This window comes from Elephas maximus, chromosome 23 (genome assembly GCF_024166365.1).
Source record: "Elephas maximus indicus isolate mEleMax1 chromosome 23, mEleMax1 primary haplotype, whole genome shotgun sequence".
NCBI lineage: Eukaryota > Metazoa > Chordata > Mammalia > Proboscidea > Elephantidae > Elephas > Elephas maximus.
The window spans coordinates 29,462,173-29,483,803 of NC_064841.1; the positions used below are offsets into that span (position 1 = coordinate 29,462,173).

General features: G+C 40.7%; 1 protein-coding gene across 3 annotated transcripts in view; it reads left to right on the forward strand.

Annotated features, from left to right (window-relative positions):
• The window catches only part of TNIK (TRAF2 and NCK interacting kinase), a 481,587-nt gene that overhangs the window by 431,504 nt on the left and 28,452 nt on the right, over positions 1–21,631 (forward strand). For all 3 annotated transcript variants that reach the window (XM_049867710.1, XM_049867708.1, XM_049867709.1), the window contains 2 exons: positions 105–289; positions 18,375–18,504. In XM_049867710.1, coding sequence (XP_049723667.1) covers positions 105–289; positions 18,375–18,504 — 315 coding nt within the window. The remainder of the gene's footprint in view (positions 1–104; positions 290–18,374; positions 18,505–21,631) is intronic.

Below are 21,631 nucleotides of genomic sequence, written 5' to 3' on the forward strand. Positions count from 1 at the left end.
TTCTATATAGAGCTTCTTTCTTGTTGCTTAAGCTGGAGCTTTCTGAGATGTGTAGGTTTGGCCCTGTCTGCAATTCATGTGCTGAACAAACTTTTCTCTTGTAGGACCTGACGGCATTAGCCAAAGAATTACGAGAGCTCCGTATCGAAGAAACAAATCGCCCCCTGAAGAAGGTGACTGATTACTCCTCCTCCAGTGAGGAGTCAGAAAGTAGTGAAGAAGAGGAGGAAGATGGGGAGAGCGAGACTCATGATGGGACCGTGGCTGTCAGCGACATACCCAGGCTGATGTAAGAGGACATCTTTTCAGTGTAGACCACCAATGTAGACCACCAGGAGGGGGTTTTGTTGCAGTGGTTAGTTGTTCAAGTCGGTTCCAACTCGTAGCCATCTTAGTATAACAGAATGAAGTATTGCCCGCTCCTGAGCCGTCTGCATAACCGCCGGTGTGTTTAAGTCCATTGGTGTAGCTATTATGCCAGTCCATCTCATTGACATTCTCACTGACCCTGTCTTTTACCAACCATGATGGCCTTTTCTAGCGAGTGGTCTTTCCTGACGATGGGTCCAAAGTAAGCAAATAAAAGAAAAAAAGAAAAAGGAGGGGGTTAAGTCTCCAAAACAAAAGGACAAGAAGTATGGTTAAATGTAAGATAGTTTATAGGTCTCTGGCAGGATAAACCGACTTCTAAGATTCAGCTTTTTCTTAGAGCATAGTTCTATAATTCTCTCTCTCCATGGACACAATCACCTAGAGTATGTAGCATTTCTAGGCATGCATATGCTTTACCTACCTACGGTTACTGACCTTTTGGTGACTCTTTCTTGGTTCTTGTCATCTCCAGGATAAACGGTATCAACAGCCAGACTCTTGATTTATGCCTCTCCCCAAAACTGAAAGTATGCAATTACAGGCAATGACATTTACGGATCGATATTAACAACATGAGATGTTGTACTCCATTGCTCTCTTCCCCTCAGCAAACACAGGTGTACTTATGGCAGCATGGGTTATCATCCCAGCTAAAGAATCAGGGGTCAAATATTCTTGCAGAGAAACTTCTGATAACTTGACTTTAACATCCCCCAGTTATGATTTATACTTCATTTTCTTCATCATCTTATTTCATCCTTTTTCCTGTGACCTTTGTCTTGGCCATATACTTTGTCAGTCCCTCCGCAGTCGGGTTTTTTTTTTTTTTTTTTCGGTATTTTTACCTGTATTTATACTTCACTATATTTTCCTTTTTTTTTTTTTTTCTTACAGAGGGAGGGGACGCTCACATATTTTCCCCTCATTGGACTGGGAAGGGTATTCTAGATCCTACGAAAGAATCTACTCCCATCCCACATGGCCTCCACAATTCAGACAAACACCTTTACATAATCACACTCACACACCTTTCTCATTTCCTCCCCCAAATAAACACAAAATACAGTTGCCTTGGTTGGCTATAACTTTGATGGAATGCAGTACTAACTTTCCCAACTTCGCTCTGCGTTCACCTCCATTTCTTTGGCTCAGCTACTACTATTGGTCGTCACACCATGATCACGATACGTAGAGGAGATGCCATTCCAGGTCACAGATGACTGTCCTGCCCAGCAGGGGTTGGAGACAGAGCCTGGCCAGTCTTCAGGGACATGCCATCCATTGATTAACCATCACTACATGCAAGCAATTCTGAGAGACAAATTCAATTAACGCAGCTGAAAATCCATGCTTGTTATTTTACTTTTAGTTACTCAGTGATTGATGACCATAAATATGCTAAAATATGACATTTTGAAACAAATTACATTAAATTGCTTTTTTAACAGCAAGTAAAATTGTTCTAGATGTAAAAATCACTAATCCAGAACATTTCCTCAAAACATGCTGGTCCTTTCAGATTTTGTCTTGACTCAGCATTGGTTAATTCTTCCAGCAGATGTTTTGAATTCCCTTTAAGCACTGAGCATGCAACTATCAGAATGAGTTTGGATTATCAAATTAAAAGATTGCTAAAACTCCTACTCTGTGTTAGGCATCATACTGAGAGCTTCGAGATGTACAAGAAGTGTGCTTATGGATTCTGCCCTCCAGAAGTTTATATTCTAATTGGAGAGAGAAAATTTACAGTGAAAGCTGCGCAGTAATGTAAACATTTGAAGAACAACCAATGACAGCCTTGGATGAGATGTTAAATGGTATTTGATCTTCAACCTCCTTATCATGTTTCAAAGCCCTGGTGATGCAGCGATTAAGTACTCAGATGCTAACCAAAAGGTGGACAGTTCAAATCCCCCAGCTGCTCCATGGGCAAAGGATGTGGCAGTATGCCTCTGTAAAGATTACAGCTCTGGAAACCCGATGGGGCAGCTCTACTCTGTCCTCTAGGGTTGCTATGAGTTGGAATCGACTCGACGGCAATGGGTTTTTGGTTTTGGTATCATGTTTTGCAAGGCTTTTAATGATGTTCACCCTGCCTACCTTAAAGGCACATTTGTGACTTCCCCCACTGCAGAAACGCCTAACTTTCTAAAATTCCCTGAACAGACCATACTGTGCCTCCTCTCAGCCGTTTGTTCATCTGGCAGTCTCCTTTCTCTTTAGAAATCACCTACTTGAAGCCCTGCCCATACAGGTAGAACCTGCCCCTCTGCTGTGTTGCCACTGTCCTTTGTGTGCGTTCCAGCAGTTTTATGTAGCGCTTTAAATCATGTTCTTAGGTGCCGTCGAGTCGGTTCCGAATCATAGCGACCCTATGCACAACAGAGCGGAACACTGCCCGGTCCTGCGCCATCCTTACAATCGTTGTTATGCTTGAGCTCATTGTTGCAGCCACTGTGTCAATCCACCTCGTTGAGGGTCTTCCTCTTTTCCGTTGACCCTGTACTCTGCCAAGCATGATGTCCTTCTCCAGGGACTGATCAACATGTACAAAGTATGTAAGACACAGTCTCGCCATCCTTACCTCTAAGGAGCATTCTGGCCACACTTCTTCCAAGACAGATTTGTTCGTTCTTTTGGCAGTCCAAGGTATATTCAATATTCTTTGCCAACACCACAATTCAAAGGCGTCAACTCTTCTTCGGTCTTCCTTATCCATTGTCCAGCTTTCACATGCATATGATGTGATTGAAAATACCATGGCTTGGGTCAGGCGCACCTTAGTCTTCAGGGTGACGTCTTTGCTCTTCAACACTTGGAAGAGGTCCCTTGCAGCAGATTTGCCCAATGCAATGCATCTTTTGATTTCTTGACTGCTGCTTCCATGGCTGTTGATTGTGGATCCAAATAAAATGAAATCCTTGACAACTTCAATCTTTTCTCCGTTTATCATGATGCTCCTTATTGGTCCAGTTGTGAGGATTTTTGTTTTCTTTATGTTGAGGTGTAATCCATACTGAAGGCTGTGGTCTTTTATCCTTATTAGCAAGTGCTTCAAGTCCTCTTCACTTTCAGCAAGCAAGGTTGTGTCATCTGCATAACGCAGGTTGTTAATGAGTCTTCCTCCAATCCTGATGCCCCGTTCTTCTTCATATAGTCCAGCTTCTCGTATTATTTGTTCAGCATACAGATTAAATAGGTATGGTGAAAGAATACAACCCTGACACACACTTTTCCTGACTTTAAACCAATCAGTATCCCCTTGTTCTGTCCGAACAACTGCCTCTTGATCTATGTAAAGGTTCCTCATGAGCACAATTAAGTGTTCTGGAATTCCCATTCTTTGCAGTGTTATCCATAGTTTGTTATGATCCACACAGTCGAATGCCTTTTCATAGTCAATAAAACAGAGGTAAACATCCTTCTGGTATTCTCTGCTTTCAGCCAGGATCCATCTGACATCAGCAATGATATCCCTGGTTCCACGTCCTCTTCTGAAACCAGCCTGAATATCTGGCAGATCCCTGTGGATATACTGCTGTAGCCGGTTTTGAATGATCTTCAGCAAAATTTTGCTTGCGTGGGATATTAATGACACTGTTCTATAATTTCCACATTCGGTTGGATCACCTTTCTTGGGAATAGGCATAAATATGGATCTCTTCCAGTCAGTTGGCCAGGAAGCTGTCTTCCATATTTCTTGTCATAGACGAGTGAGCACCTCCAGCGCTGCATCTGTTTGTTGAAACATCTCAACTGATATTCCATCAATTCCTGGAGCCTTGTTTTTTGCCAGTGCCTTCAGAGCAGTTTGGACTTCTTCCTTCAGTACCATCGGTTCCTGATCATATGCCACCTCTTGAAATGGTTGAATATTGACTAATTCTTTTTGGTATAATGACTCTGTGTATTCCTTCTATCTTCTTTTGATGCTTCTTAGGTCGTTTAATATTTTCCCCATGGAATCCTTCACTGTTGCAACTCGAGGCTTCAATTTTTTCTTCAGTTCTTTCAGCGTGAGAAACGGCGAGCGTGTTCTTCCCTTTTGGTTTTCCATCTCCAGCTCTTTGCACATGTCATTATAATACTTTACTTTGTCTTCTCCAGAGGCCCTTTGAAATCTTCTGTTCAGTTCTTTTACTTCATCAATTCTTCCTTTTGCTTTAGCTGCTCGACACTCGAGCAAGTTTCAGAGTCTCCTCTGACATCCACCTTGGTCTTTTCTTTCTTTCCTGTCTTTTCAGTGACCTCTTGCTTTCTTCATGGATGATGTCCTTGATGTCATTCCACAACTTGTCTGGTCTGCGGTCACTAGTGTTCAATGCGTCAAATCTATTCTTCAGATGGTCTCTAAATTCAGGTGGGATATACTCAAGGTCATATTTTGGCTCTCGTGGACTTGCTCTGATTTTCTTCAGTTTCAGCTTGAGCTTGCGTATGAGCAATTGATGGTCTGTTCCACAGTCGGCCCCTGGCCTTGTTCTGACAGATGATATTGAGCTTTTGCATCGTCTCTTTCCACAGATGTAGTCAATTTTATATCTGTGTGTTTCGTCTGGCGAGGTCCATGTGTATAGTCGCCGTTTATGTTGGTGAAAGAAGGTATTTGCAATGAAGAAGTCGTTGGTCTTGCAAAATTCTGTCATTTGATCTCTGGCGTTGTTTCTATCACCAAGGCCATATTTTCCAACTACTGATCCTTCTTCTTTGTTTCCAACTTTCGCATTCCTATCACCAGTAATTATCAATGCATCTTGATTGCATGTTCGATCAATTTCAGACTGTAGCAGCTGATAAAAATCTTCTATTTCTTCATCTTTGGCCCTAGTGGTTGGTGCATAAATTTGAATAATAGTCGTATTAACTGGTCTTCCTTGTAGGCATATGGATATTATCCTGTCACTGACAGCGTTGTACTTCAGGCTAGATCTTGAAACGTTCTTGTTGACGATGAATGTAACACCATCCCTCTTCAAGTTGTCATTCCCAGCATAGTAGACTGTATGATTGTCTGATTCAAAGTGGCCAGTACCAGTCCATTTCAGCTCACTAATGCCTAGGATATCAATGTTTATGCATTCCATTTCATTTTTGCAGATTTCCAATTTTCCTAGATTCGTACTTCGTACATTCCAGGTTCTGATTATTAATGGATGTTTGCGGGGTTTTTTTTCATCCTTAAATCATAGTTATTTATTAATGTGTGTCTCCCTCTCTGAGATCCCTGAGTGTGGGGATTGTGTCTTCTTCATCTCTCTACTCTTAACACCTTGCATGGTGTCTGGAATATGGTTGATCTTCAGTGACTGTGATTTACATCTAATTGCACTGAACTGAAATTGCAACCCCGACATCGAAGAGTTTATAGCCTAATCCAGAGGAAAGACATGTACACAAAAAACTGTCATTAAGATAGCAAGGAACGTGGGATGATATCAGAATCCGAGACAATGGGAAGGATTGAAATACAGGCACAGAAGGGTGGGTTTGGTGGGCATGCAGAGTTCATATAGAAAGAAAAGTCTAGATAGTGGAACAAGGCTGAGAAGTGGCACTGTATCATGTAGCCACTGAGCAACCATGGAGGGTTTTTGAGCAGGGATGTGACATGATCAGTGCTGTGTTCGAGGAGGGTTATTTCAGCAGGATGATTTGGGAAAAGGACAGACTAGAGGCTGGTAAAGCAATTAAGAGGATTTATTAATATAATCCAGGTGAGAAATAATAAACCAGGGCTATCGTGGAATGTTTATAGTGGAGGTAGTATTTGACATGGCTCTTGAAGATTTAGCAAATTTGAGATGAAACAGTCGATTAAAAATATTTTAAAATATTTAATTATATGTATAGGACAAACCTCCCCCCACCAAAAAAAAACTATTGCTGTTGTTGTAGGAGTCCTGATGGCACAGTGGTTAAAACACTCACCTGCTAGCTGCAAGGTTGGTGGTTCAAACCCACCAGCCACTCCACTGGAGTAAGATGTGACAGCCTGCTTCCGTAAAGATTAGAGCGTAGGAAACCCTATGGGGCAGTTCTACTCTGTCTTACAGGGTTGTTATGAGTCAAAATCAACTCAATGGCAATGGATTTGGGTTTTGGTTTTGGCCATCAAGTCAATTCCAACTCATAGCAACCCTGTAGGACAGAGTAGAACTGCCCCATAGAGTTTCCTAGGCTATAAATCTTTATGGAAGCAGACTGCCACATCTTTCTCCAGTGGAGCTGCTGATGCGTTTGAATTGTGGACCTTTCAGTTAGCAGCCGAGCACTTAACCACTGCTCCTCTGCAAGGCTCTTAAAAGGAGATACAGTAAGAGAAAAATCAGGTGTGTGCATGTATATGTGTTTACTCCAATTTGGTAAATATATGTATTTTTATATGAATATAAAAATATATACTGTCTGTTCTACTGCATTGCAATATAGCAGTATGCCTAAGAAACTTTGTACTTATACAAATATCCATTATAAAACAGTTGTTTCTTTTGGAATAGAGTGTTTCAGGGGTAGAGGGTTTCTTGTATACATTCTTATCGCCTTTATTTTCTATCATTAAGATAAACCTTTACATTTTGTGCTCTATATTTTTAGAGCAGAAAATAAAAGTATATTGCAGCATGATTCACTACCTTGATGTGTATACAAAAGAGCTTCTCAGAAATGGAGCACTAGCCATTCAGACAAGCAGCGTGGATTCCAGTGTTAAGAAGCAACAGCTTTGTCTACATTCAGTGCTGATTTTATATGCAGAGTACAAGGTGTAACCTATAATAGTACACGTAACTAAGATAGTGTTCCTTCATTAATCAATTACACTGTTCCCAGATACTTCGTGTATAAAAAAATAATAAGTAGAGGGAAATAGACCAAAATTATAAATTATTTAACTCTGAGGGATTTTTATTTTATATATATCCCCAATATTATGATAAGTCTGTACTATTGCAATCAGGGAAAAAATAAAAGCTTCATAAAATAGGAAGAAGGGAAGGAAAAGCCTGCAAGTTGATTTACATCATATCAAGCAAGCCAAAGAGGCATCCTTCTGTATTAACACCTTCCTTTTTTTCAGGTACCAGCACATACTTTGGCTGGAACGGTACACATGAGGCACAGTCTTGACCATTAGCACCATCTATGCTGCTAGCATAGTCAATAATTTGTGTAAAATCTTACAAGGATTTTGGACCACCAAAATCATGTAATATGTTTCTGTTCCCTTCCACACGTACACATAAAAATCATGATTCTGACTCCCAGGCTATTGCAGTGGTCCCCTTGCCTTCAGTTCTCTCTGCCCTGCCATCCATTGTTCTGGCTCTGACCTGATGAATGTCCCGGAAATTTGACTCTGGTCATGCTATCTCTCTGGTTCCCTAGGGTCTGCATAAAACGCCTATAACCCTTTCTTTCCATCTCTGGGGCCCATGAGTGCCCTAACATATGCTTCAGCCTGACTGCCCCCCCATTAGTTCTTAAAAATCCTTTGCATTTTTCCAGTGTTACGCCTTTTCTTGAACATGGCCATCTTTCGTCACTCTCTCTTGCCTCCTGCCTTGTGTTTGAGTATCTGTTTTATGCCCTTCCGATGTTAACCTCTTTAGTTTCAGAAACCATGTGTTTTTCAGCTTTTATATTCACTACCCAGTGCCAAATCGAGGGCCTTTCAATAGCAGGTGCTCAATAAATGTGTATCGAATTGAATTAAATCAATACCTCCAGGAACACCTTGACAAATCTAATTAGAGGGAATTATAGTTCTAAACCTGCTGCCTAATTACAGTAAATTTCCTGTAATTTTCCTTTGAATCAGTGGAGGGTTTTTGCCTTTTTGTTTTTGTTTTGCTTCAATCTTTATAGGATTTTGGACAACAAATTTTTCCTACTCTGTCTCTATACTGGAAAATAATTTTTAGAACAAAAGATTACCCTAACTATAAAGTGTTGTTGTAGTTGTTGTTTTAGCCCTGGTGTTTTGTTTTTTAATCATTGCCTTTTTTAATTGTTTTATTATTAATGGACTTTGTATTTTAGAACAGTTTTAGATTTTTAGAAAAACTGAGCAATCCTACAGAGAAGTCCATATAACTTATCCCCATACAATTTCCACTGTTGACATCTTACATTAGTTTTGAGGAGTCTGGTTAGGTGTACTGTAGGATGCCCCTTTACTGGATTTATTGGTACATTCGTTATAATTAATGAACCAGTATTGTTTCGTTATTATTAACTGAGGTCCATAATTTAGTCAGTTTCCTTAATTTTTACCTAGTGCCCTTTTTCTGTTCCAGGATTCCATTCAGGAAACCATATTACATTTAGTTGTCATATCTCCTTAGGCTTCTCTTGTTTGTGACAGTTTCTCTGGCTTTCCTTGTTTTTGATGACTTTGACAGTTTTGAGGAGTCTGCTTAGGTATGCTGTAGGATGCCCCTTTATTGGATTTGTCTGATGTTATTCTCATGATTGAACTGGAGTTAGGGTTTTGATGGGGGAGATCATAGAGATAAAGTGCCATTTTCATCACTTCATATCAAGGATACATACTATCTAGAGATACCATATGACCCAGCAATTCCACTTCTAGGTATATAAGACTTCAAAGCAGAGACTCAAAAAGAGACTTGTGCACCACTGTAGCACTATTCACAACAGCCAAAAGGTGGAAACAACCTAAATGCTACAGCACGGATGGAACTTGAAGACATTTTGCTGAGTGAAATAAGCCAATCACAGAAGAACAGATATTAGATGACCTCATTTATATAAAAAGACAAGAAAAGGCAAATATATAGAGACCAAAGCTTATTAGTTGTTACTAGGGGCAAGAGGGAGGGGAGAAAGGAGGGCTAACAGTGATGAAAAAAATCACATTGATTAAGGGTAATGTTGCACAGCTGATTACTGTAATTGCTGTCAATAAGTTGTACACCTGTCAAAAGCTGAACTGGCAAAAGTTGCATGACAGGTGTATTTACAGAAACCACAAAAAAGAAGTAGCTGCTGAGGCTGCTTATGTATAACCAAACACTTCATGAGATTTGGTTTCTTGGTTTGGTGGTTTAGAGTCATGGTTTCATGGGATATCCCAGTTAATTGGCCTAATTACATGTTTAGTGCTCCTGTTCTACCTCCTAGTTCATTGCGTAGCACCTGGGGTCTTAAAAGCTTGCAAGTGGCCATCCAAGACACAACATTTGGTCTCTATTCACCTGGAGCAACAGAAGAAGAAGGAGAGTCAGGAATAGGAGGAAGATACGGAATGTGTGGCTAATTGCCTCCATAAACAACTGCCTTCTTTGCCATGAGACCAGAAGAACTGGATGGTGCCTGGCTATCATTATGAACATTTCGATCAAAGATTCCATAGAAGAATCCTGATCAAAACAGGGAGCTGCAGAACAGAATTTCAGAATTCTCATGGACTCTAGATTTTCTGGAGCCATGGAGGGTGGATGAAACCCTCAAACTGTTGCCCTGAGATAATCTTTAAACTTTAAACCAAAAATATCCTCTGAACTTGTCTTAAAACCAAGCAATAGTTTAGCTTAAACTATTAAAAAGAAAAAAAGGCCTGCCTTGAGCATTACGCTGTTTTGAGAACTATCTACATGGGATCAAATTGACAACAGCAACTCTAAAGATTAAATAGGAACCCTAGGGGCAGTGAGTTTATGTTAATGGTGGAGGAACAACTCAAAAAAGAGGGTGAGAATGATTGCACGATTTGAAGAATGTAACCAACGTCACTAAATTTTACATTTAGAAACTTGAATTATATGTTTTGCTGTGTCTATTCTTAACAACAACAACAAAATGAATAAAATTTAGGGAAAAAAAAGAATACATACTCTCCACATGACATTCACCATGATCACGTTGCTGAAGTAGTGTTTGTCAAGTTTTCCACTATAAGGTTGCTCTTTTCTTCACCCAGTGGAAGGGAGTCACTATGCGCGGTCCACAAATAAAGAGTGGAGAGTTATGATCCCCATCCTTTAGGGTGGAGTATCTGCATAATTTATTTGGAATTCTTCTGCATGAGAGATATATGTGAGATGGAGAGACAGAGACAAAGAGAGGAAGAGAATGTACTTGCTTAGTTTCTGACCCTACAAGATGTTCCAGACTCAGCTTATGTATTTCCTGCCCCAGTCATAGAATCCATCATTTTTCCAAGGAGCCCTTATTTCTTGGAAACCAGTATCTGGGCACTAGGTGTGCTCATTGCTACAGTGTATGATTCTTTTAGGCCCTCTCAGCTGACGGAGCAAAGAAATACATGCATGTATATTAACCCATGTCCGCATATCTGTAAATATTTCTATATGTGACCACCTGTATCTTTAAGTTAAACATAAATTCTTACTGTACTTTCAATGCTTATCCATTACCACATGGATCACTCTAGCCTCTTCCCTTTGCTTAGCTGTAAATTCTCACTCCAGCGGTGAGAAACTTGGCTCCCACCATCCACTTACTTAATTGTTCACTTCCTATATACGTGTATAGCTGTATCGGAATTCTTAACCCATACCCCTGGGAAACAAGTTTATCAACTACAGTACATTTTTTTTTCTTTAGGTGAAAGTTTACAGAGCAAATTACTTTCTCATTAAACAATTAATACACAAATTGTTTTGTGACATTGGTTACCAACCCTGCGATGTGCCAACACTCTCCCCTTCTCTACCCCAGGTTCCCTATTTCCATTTGTCCAGTTTTGCTGTCCCTTCCTGCCCTCTCATCCTTGCTTTTGGGCTGATGTGCCCATTTAGTCTTGTATACATGATTGAACTACGAAGCGTGTTGTTCGCATATGTTATTGTTTGCCCTATCCCCTCACCCCATTGCTGTTGAGTTGATTCTGACTGGTGATGCAGTGGTTAAGAGCTTGGCTGCTAACCGAAAGGTCAGCAGTTCAAATCCACCAGCCACTCCTTGGAAACTATGGGGCAGTTCTACTCTGTCCTACAGGGTCACTATGAGTCGTTTGCCCTATAGACCTGTGTAATCTTTGGCTGAAGGATGAACCTCGGGAGTGACTTCAGTACTGAGTTAAAAGGGTGTCTGGGGGCTCTGTCAGACCAGCAAGTCTGGTCTTTTTTGTGTGTGGGTGGATTTGAAGTTTGTTCTGCATTTTTCTCCTGCTCTGCCTGGGACCCTCTGTTGTGATCCCTGTCAGAGCAGCCGGTGGTAGTAGCCAGGCACCATCTTCTCGTTCTGGACTCAGCCTGGTAGAGGTTGGAGTAGCTGTGGTCCTTTAGACTAATCTTTCCCTTGTGTCTTTGGTTTTCTTCATTCTCCTTTGCTCCAGCCAGGATGGGACCAGTAGAAATATCTTAGAGAGCCACTTACAGGCTTTTAAGACCCCAGATGCTACTCGCCACAGTTGGATGTAGAACATTTTCTTTATAAACTATATCAGTTGAGCTAGATGTCCCCTGAGAGCTATGGTCCCCAGCTCTCTACCTAGTAACTCGGTCCCTCAGGGAGTTTGGATGTATCTGTGAAGCTACTATGACTTTGCCTTGGTAAGTTGTGCTGACTTCCCCCAGTATTGTGTACTGTCTTACCCTTCACCAAAGTTACCACTTATCTGCTGTCTATTTAGTGTTTTTCCCTCCACACCCCTTCCCTCCTTTGTAAATATCAAAGATTTCTTTCTGTGCATAAACCTTTTTGTAAGTTTTTATAATCGTGGTTTCATACAGTATTTGTCCTTTTGTAATTGAGTTATTTCAGCATAATGCCTTCCAGATTCATCCATGTTGTGAGCTGTTTCACAGATTCATCATTGTTCTTTATCATTGTGTAGTATTCCATTGCGTGTGTGTTCCATAGTTTGTTTATCCATTCATCTGTTGATGGGCATATAGATTCTTTTGGTCTTTTTGCTTTTATGAATAATGTCACGATGAACATGGGTGTGCATATGTCTATTCATGTGATGACTCTTATTTCTCTAGGGTATATTCCTAGTAGTGGGATTCCTGGATCATATAGCATTTCTATTTCTGGCTTTTTAAGGAAGCACCATACCTTTTTCCGAAATGGCAGTACCATTTTGTATTCCCACAAGCAGTACATAAGAGTTCCAATCCCCCTGCAACCTCTCCAATATTTGTTATTTTCTGGTTTTTGTTTTTGTTTTTTTTTTAGTTCGTGCCAGTAAATGTCCCTGGACCCTTGTTTAAATACATTTGTAATACAGTTAGATTCTCTGGTCATAGTCTGCATTCTTTCTTGGGATCCTGTGACCTCTGAAATCTTTTTTTTTCAATTTGTATACATTATGGTTCACTGTCTGTGCCATAGATTTCTATGAGATGTAAGAATGGATTTTTTTTCCTATCCTATAATAATAACCTAATTATAAGAAAATTGTTTTTGCACATCTTTTTCAGTTTTTAAAATGGAAAAACTTAACATTAGTTGCTCATTTTTTTGTATTTTACCCATCGCTTTATATACATTATTAATCTCTCAACCCCAGTAGATAACAATCCTACAGAAGTTGGGAATTTTGTCTGTTTTATGTCATTTCTAGCATCTCACATAATGCATATCACATAATAAAATTTTAATAAACATGAATGAATGAATGAATGAGTGAACTGCTAAGGGGTTCAGAAGGATTGAAATGGCAGAGCTCTGAGCCCATAAAGGTAACAGGCAGGGAACAGGGAGTTAAAAGGAAAAGTAAGAAAAGTTTGTTTCACAAAAGGCAGGTGAGAAAGAAGAACAGAGAGGAGATACCAACAATGGCAAACACAGTCAAGAAACCCTCTTCCATGAGTTAAAAATGTTCTGCACTTTCAGAAAGACAAACTGTAGACTGCATTTTGCCTTTTCAAAAGAAATGTGTAAAAAGGTGATTCGAGACATGCAGAAATTTGTGGGAATTTTCAGGAATCCAAAGCCATTACATTATGTCAAACAACATGCTAACACAAAAGTTCAGATAAGTACCACATTCATCTTGATAAATCCCAAATGTTCCCTGGATTTGAAACTTAGATTAAAGGTACTCCTCATGTGGATGTCTCAGCTGCATAATCAGTGCGAAGTAATCCACAGAATTTAAGGTACAATTCAATGCTACTACCTAGATAATCCATTGACTTCCAAAGCTAAATACTTCTGTTTATAACTTGTTTCCTCCTTTCAAACACCCTTCCCCACACTATATAAATAATGACCTGCATAGATGGACAGGTGACTTCACCAAGGGTAGTTTATCAAGGTGAAACCCTCTACAGTGTACGTACATAAATTTACATATGGCCTTAAATGTTAATCAGTGTATAGGTGTAACAATATAAATGTTTATGCGTACACATACACACACACGCACAGAATGCAGTATGAGTAGTTCTTATATCCTGCTGTTTGTTTATTCAGTCAACGAGTTGTCTCTAGTGCTATGACGGGAATCCCTGCCCTCAAAAAAATTAAAATCTACTGTTCAGGCAAAATACATATAGCAAGCCATATGATTACATGACCCGATTAAGAAATGCTAAATGAGAAATGAAAGATCAATGTGTCAAGGAAGGACTGGGGAAGTCTTTGTCAAAAAGATTCAAAGTGTTTCAGCAGATAGAAAGCCAGCATGCCCACTAAGTGGACCTAGAAATAATCAAACACCCACAAATCCTCAGTGCTTTATGAATAAGTTTGCTTCTTCAGATACGACTATTGTAACTAGTCGCCTGAGCTCACCAAGCATCAAAAACAAGATACACTTATATTTGCACATAACCCTTTTGGAAGGAGCTATATATTTTGAAACTTGAAGAGGATTAGTCTTATTCAATTCAATGGACATTTTGGGGGATCAGTGATATGCCAGCACTTTGTAGGTACTGGGGATTCAAAGATAAGTAAGGCCTGGTTCTAGAAGTGATCATGGTACCGTTGATGAATGCTGGGACTAGAAGGGTAAATAAATTGCCAAGAAACCAATGAGGAATTAACTCCTTAGCAGTCATGGAACAAATGAATATGTTAGGGACACCTTTGCCTTATGGTCTCATCTCACTGAAAACACCATTTTGGCAGTGGGGTATTTTGACCCTACAGCATGCTCTTTGCACCATTAATAGTGTGAGCAGTTAATACAACGTATGCAGAATGAGCAGGTATATACAAGAGACCAACCCTACACTATAGAGCAGTCTTAGACTCTCTTAGAGGAATTGTTCACTGTTGTAGAGAAAAATTGATAAAAGAAGAAATGCAGATTTCTATCTTTTATTCCGTCTGTATGGAAATCCAACAACCTATTGCACTGGGCAAATCTTCTGCAAAAGACCTCTTTAAAGTGTTCAGAAGCAAAGATGTCACTTTAAGGTCTAAGTTGTGCCTGACCCAAGCTGTGGTATTTTCAGTTCCCTTGTATGCATGCAAAAGCTGGACAATGAATAAGGAAAACTGAAGAATTGATGCCTTTGAATTATGTTGGCAAGGAATATTGAAAATACCATGGACTGCCAGAAGAACAAACAAATCTGCCTTGGAAGAAGTGCAGCCAGAATGGTGTCCTTCTCCAGGGACTGGTCCGTCCTGATAACGTATCCAAAGTATGTGAGACAAAATCTCACCATCCTCGCTTCTAAGGAGCATTCTGGCTGTACTTCTTCCAAGACAAATTTGTTCATTCTTCTGGCAGTCCGTGGTATATTCAGTATTCTTCAACAACACTGTAATTCAAAGGCATCAGTTTTTCTTCAGTCTTCCTTATTCATTGTCCAGGTTTTACATGCATACAAGGCGATTAAAAATACCGTGGCTTGGGCCAGGCACAACTTAGTCCTCAAAGTGACATCTTTGATTTTGAATACTTTAAAGAGGACTTTTGCAGCAGATTTGCCCCATGTAATATGTCATTTGATTTCTTGACTGCCGCTTCCATGAGCATTGACTGTGAATCCCAGTAAAATGAAAGTTTGGTATTTTTTCCATTTATCATGATGTTGCTTATTGGTTCAGTTGTGAGGATTTTTGTTTTTCCATATTTATATTCAGTCAATCCACTGCACCTGTTTAGTAACTTCAAAGTAGTAAGTGCCTTGCTATCCATTTCTTGTCTGGACTCACCTTCTCATCTTTTCCCCTCTCCCTTTTGGATGAAAATCCTTAAGATGTGTCTTCTCTGCCCCAGAGATATTACAAATCTGGCGTGTTTCTTGCTTCTTGGATGGAATGTTTAATCAAGCCACTGGACTCTGGTAGAATCCAAGAGGCCAAAGATGATTTTTAAATATACAAGAAACAATTAAAAATAACAAAACAAATGCTAAGGGATGCAATTAATGCATCTATCGAGACAAACAGGACTTGATACCTTTCCTGTTTTTACAAAACCCACTAGAAAAGGAAGGCAGCTGGGAAAGTAAGATAATAATCAGTACCATATTGGCAACTACTCCCTTTTCCTGAAGCCGCCTTGTACCAAGCCTGCACCTGTGGGAGAGCCACAGGACCTGTCCTGAGTTCCTAAGTAGAAGTTTTCTGTCCTGCAAATAAGGTATTTCACCTGATAGTCATGGTGAAGCTCAGTATGGGAAGTCATTTACAACTTTTTGAGGCCTGACATTGTGCTCTGTGCACGGGTCACACAGAAAAGAATAGGCTCATGCTCTTGGGCTGTGCCGAGATCTTGTACCTTCTCCCATTGTATCATTTTGGTTTTTGCCTTTTTCTTTTTTCTTGCATTTTTAAAGTTTTCATTGTGAGAAAATATATATAACATAAAATTTGCCACTTAACCATTTTTAGGTATGCAGTTCAGTGCCATTAATTACATTCATGATGTAGTACAGCCATCACTATTTCCAAAATGTTTTCATCACCCCGAACAGAAACTCTGTACCCGTTAAGCATAAACTCCTCACTCCCCCTTTGCTCCTCGGCCCCTGGTAACCTCTAATCTGCTTTCTGTCTGTAGGTATTTGCCTGTCCTAGGTATTTCGTATAAGTGGAATTATATTTCTCCTTTTGCGTCTGATTTATTTCACTTAGCATAGTGTTCCCAAGGTTCATCCATGCCGTAGCATGGATTAGAACCTCATTGTTTTATTGCTGAATAATATTCCATATGTATATCACGTTTTGTTCATCCATTCATCTGTTGACGGACATTTGGGCCTTTTCTACCTTTTGGCTACTGTGAATAATGCTGGTATGAACATGTATGTACTTATTTATTTGAGTCCCTGCTTGCAGTTCTTTTAGGCACATACCTAGGAGTAGAATTGCTGGGTCATATGGTAATTCTACGTTTAACTTTTGTAAGAACCTCCAACCAATTTGCTGCAGTGGATACGCCATTTTACATTCTTAAACACAAGAGCAAAAATCAAACTGAAAGTAAATATTCCACAGTGTGGGGTCATTGGATTGATAGATAGCTGATATCGAGTCAACTCTGATTCATGGTGACCTTACATACAACAGAGCGAAAGGTTGCCCTGTCTTGCATCATTCTCACCATCGCTGGCATGTTTGAGTTCATTGTTTTGGGCCAGTTCACCTTATTGAGGGTCTCCCTCTCCATTGCTGGCCCTCTACTTTACCAAACATGATGTCCTCCCCAGCTATCAATCCCTCTTATTGGCATGTCCACAGCAAGCAAGTCAGACAATCTTTTGTTGTAATCTATGAAGTTTTCATTGGCCAACTTTTGGAAGTAGATCTCCAGACCTTTCTCTCTAACCTGTGTTAGCCTGGAAGCTCCACTGAAACCTGTCCACCATGAGTAACCCTACTGTTATTTGAAGTAGCAGTGGCATCGCTTCCAGCATCACAGCAACGCACAAGCCACTGTAGTATGACAACCTGACAGATGGATAGTGGTTGGGGTCATTACAAAGGTTTAAAAAACTACTTAATACTGCTTGAGCTAAAAAGCCCAGTTGATGGATGCCCCAGGAAACCAGAATGCCCTTAACTGATATTTCTTCCTTATAAATAGTGGAAACCCAGTTTATCTAATGATTATCTTTTGAGCTCTACTGTGTGTCCATCTCTGTACTGGGTACTGGGTGTACAGTGGCAAGGACGCTGCCCTCACAAGCATGTGTTCCAATGAAACAGGGAGAAAGTAAAAGAGAATCCAAAAGATAAAGAATTACAAATTCTTATGACAGCAGTTAAGAAAACAGGGCAAAGAGAAAGAAGAGGAGCATCTGGTGGGATAATACATGGATAGATGGTAAGGGATGGCTTCTTGGGGGAAAGTATCACTTAAGAGGAAATGAGAGGAATGAAAAGCAGCCAGCCGAGAGCCTGGGTGGGAGAGAACTTCCCAGGCAGAGGGAAAAGATTTGGGGTATCTGCTGGTCAAAGAAAAGAGAGAGGGGATCAGGTCATGCAGAGCATGGTGGGTCCTGACACTGACTTCAGCATTTTTTTGCATGGAGAGTGGGAAGCCAGCTTACTCTGGCTGCTGAGTGGGCAGTGGCCAAGAGGGGATGGGGCAGATTGGAATATCAGTTCAGGCGTCAGTGTACATTAGAAATTGATCCCACTTATATAAGTAGGTAGGTAGGTAGGTAGGTAGAGGGAGAGAGAGATAGGTAAATAGGTGCCATCAAGTCTACTCAGAATCACAAGGACCTTATTTTCAGCACAACAAAACATTACCCAGTCCTTTGTCATCTTCACGATTGAGTCCATCTTTTGGCTATTGTGCCAATCCGTCTTACCAGGGATCTCCCAGTTACCAGGGGTGAGAGGGAGAGGGAAGCAGGGGAGTCTTTGCTTAGAGGGCATTGAGCTTCTGGTAATGGTGGTGGAATAATTTAGAAACAGATAGTGGTGATAGCTGTACAATGTGATGAACATTATCAGTGTCTCTGAATTGTACATGTAAAAAATGTTGATTGGCAAGTGTTTTGTTATATATATTTTTACCACAAAAAAAATTAACATGGACAGGAAACAGGTATACCCCGAACGGACATACTCATTGATACTGTTCCTTCCAATCTCAGACCAACGGGAGCCCCTGGGACCAACGAGCAGTACAACGTGGGGATGGTCGGGACGCGTGGGCTGGAGACCTCCCATGCCGATACTTTCAGCAGCAGTATTTCAAGAGAAGGAACCTTGATGATAAGAGAGGTAAGTCAGTATAAAAACTGTAGAGAAGTGCATTTCTAAAGTGGTTTTTATTTTAGCGTTTTCACAGAGAATGCTTACGGCATGTATTTTAAGCCTGGGGAATGAGGAGGGGGAGAACCCTTGCTTCTAGACGGTTGAGTGATTTTAATTGCCCGCCTCCTTTCCTGCATCCTTCTACGCTTTTGCGGAGTGACTTAATTACATTAGTGCAAATTCTCCAGTAGGAGCTATGCAAATTGGAATACAGAATTTGGGCCTGAGGCTATAAAACCAGCAAACACAGATGTTTCCTACAACAGGAAAAGAGAAATGAATGGTCTCTGAATAGCACCAGTGGCCATGTTCTGCCTCCTCCCGCCATGGTTTTATCCTTGTGTATTTTATGTAGAGAGTGCTCAGTCGTTCCAAGACATGGTGATATCATCTTTTCTAATTAAGTCAATAAGCTATTTTGGTAGAAGAACAAAGAAATAAGCAGATCTCCTTAAAAATGTACCTTAGCACTTGGGAGGATTTTGTTTTTTTAAACCTCAGGAACATCATGTGATTTGGGAAGATTACATGTTCCCTTTCACCCGTCCTTCCAATGTGTAGTAATTCCCTACTTACGCCTGCTCACCAGAAGTGCCTTGACAAATTAGAATCCATCTTTTCTTCTTGTTCACTTCATCGCCACCATGCAAGTTCAAGAGCAGGTTTTTACTTGTAAGGAAAGTAATGGTTGGTAACATTGGGCAAAGGCTACTTCAACTCTCCCAGCATCCGTTTGCTCATCTATAAAATTTCATAAGGAACAGTATATAAGTCATAGGACAGGTGGGAGGATTAAATGAATTATTACATGTAAGCATTCAGTCCATGTTAACTATTTTATTTTCTCACACTCACCAAAGAGTTGAGTTCTCCCTTTACTTGAGTACTCTCCACTCTTCCCTCTGACACACAGACATACATGATCTGCCATTCTCCTTCCTCAGCCAGGACAGAGTTGGGAAACCCTAATAGTAGGCTTTGCTCTCCAAAAAGGGCATCTCAGTTTTGTGAGAAAGAAAGGAACTGCAGTTTTGAAATGAATAAGGCCTTTGAAGTAATAATTGGAGCAGGGTTATAACTGGAAGACTGGTTCACAGAGCAACTTGCTAGAATTTCATTTTGTGTCCTTGCAGAATCTTTAAAGTAGGCTTTAAGAGTCCATTCACGTATGCTCAAAATGAAAAACAGACTTGGCCGTGGAAGCTGACATTGTATACTGCTGGTATATAAATCTCCCAGTGTGGTAAATGGATAATTTAAATAGAAGTGTGGAAGGTTTCTATCACTCCAGCTTGCCACCTGGGAAGACACAAGGGAGAACGTTCTAGAGTGAGTTGCTTTCTGACTCCAAATAAAAGGGCTATAATTTCTGGAGTGATTTAAATAAAATTTGTTTGGGTCTCTATGACGGAGTCAGTTGGAGCCACATTTTCAGTTCTATTGCCAGCCATATCTGAATGGCTCCGTGCTATTTAAAACACTCCAATATTGTATGATCACAGCCAATCACTTTGGAAATAGCATTCACCAGTGTCTTGTATGAGTATAATTTGTTGAGGGACCAAAAATCTTTTTTGTCCTCTGAGTTTCTGAATTCTACCTTTCCCAAATGTGGGCTTTTAAAATAACAGACCTTGAGTTGAAATCTACTAAAAAGCACCTGCTTTATAAAGATAAACTCAAGATAAAGTATGTGCCTAAAAAATAATAAGAAAATAAAGTAAAAACTCCTTATAATAGCACTGGCTTATAGGGTGCTATTAGTTCAGTTCCCCAAGATGAGCATCAAGGAGAACTCACACAACTTATTCTCATATGAGTAGACTAGATAGTTCTATTAGAAGATACCGGATCTCCTAGCCACAGTATTGTACATAGTCGTTGTTAGTTGCCATCAAGTCAATTACGGTGACCCCATGTGTGCAGAGTAGAACTGTGTTCCATAGGATTTTCAAGGCTGTGACCTTTTAGAAGCAGATCACCAGGCCTGTCTCCCAAGGGGTTTCTGGGTGGGTTCAAACCACTAACCTTTTGGTGAGTACTGGAGCGCTTAACCAGTTGCAGCACCCCAGGGACTTTGTGTTTGGTAGCCACTTGAATTCCCCCTTATAGTACACAGCTCTGCACGTGTGGTTATAGCTTTCCCTCTTCCACAGTCCCACAGGACCTTTCCTTACTCTAGCTTCAGAACACACCACACCAGCTCTCATCCTCCGCTGTGCCCATGGGGGCCTGTCAGCCAGAAGAGCTATCCCTTCCCCACCGCCTGCCCATTCCTCACCCAGCAGACCCCTGTGGGTCCAGCTCAGCCTTCCATTCCTATCTGAAGCCTTTCCTGGGACTCCGTGGGCCTCTGTCCACAGCACCTTCCTCACTGACCAGCTAGTATCTGTGTAGTATCTGTCCACCTGACCCTGAACCAGAGCACTAACTTGTCATCACGAAGGCTCTCTTGGTTACGAATAATGGGAAGGGGGATGAGGGGAAAGGAAGACACTTAAGCAAAAAAAAAAGTAAGGAGGGAGGATAAGGAGGTTAAGATTTGGAGGTATTTTATGGAAGGAACTCAGTGATTTGGGCATCCCTGCAGTTCTGGACCCAGAGCTAAAAAGTGGTCAAGTGCCCAGGCAGCTTCTCTTGTACATGTCTCTAGCTTTCTCACTCTGTTTCACCTTCCCCATGTCTTTGCTTTCCTCCACATTTCTCCTTTGTTCCTCTCTCTTTCTGAAGACCAGCTTTCTCTTCTTCACATGCACATGCTCTTCGGTCCCCTCCCTCCATTGCAAGATACTCATCTCATTCCTGTTCACCTGCCTGGCAGAGACAAGCTAGTATCTCTCGGTCCTAATATGAAATTTCAGTGGGAATCTGATCCTGCTTGCTCAGGTAGTCCTGAGCATGGCTAGAGAGCAGAACCATCTAGTACAAACAGGGTGGCCCAGGGCACCGGGGATCTGGCACCAGACAGCCTGGGTTCAAACCCTGATTTCACTACTTACAGCCTGCATCACTGGGTTCCTTCCATGAAATACCTCCAAGTTAATTAAATTCTTTGTATAGCAGTTTTGTCATCTGTAAGATGGGGACAGTGGAA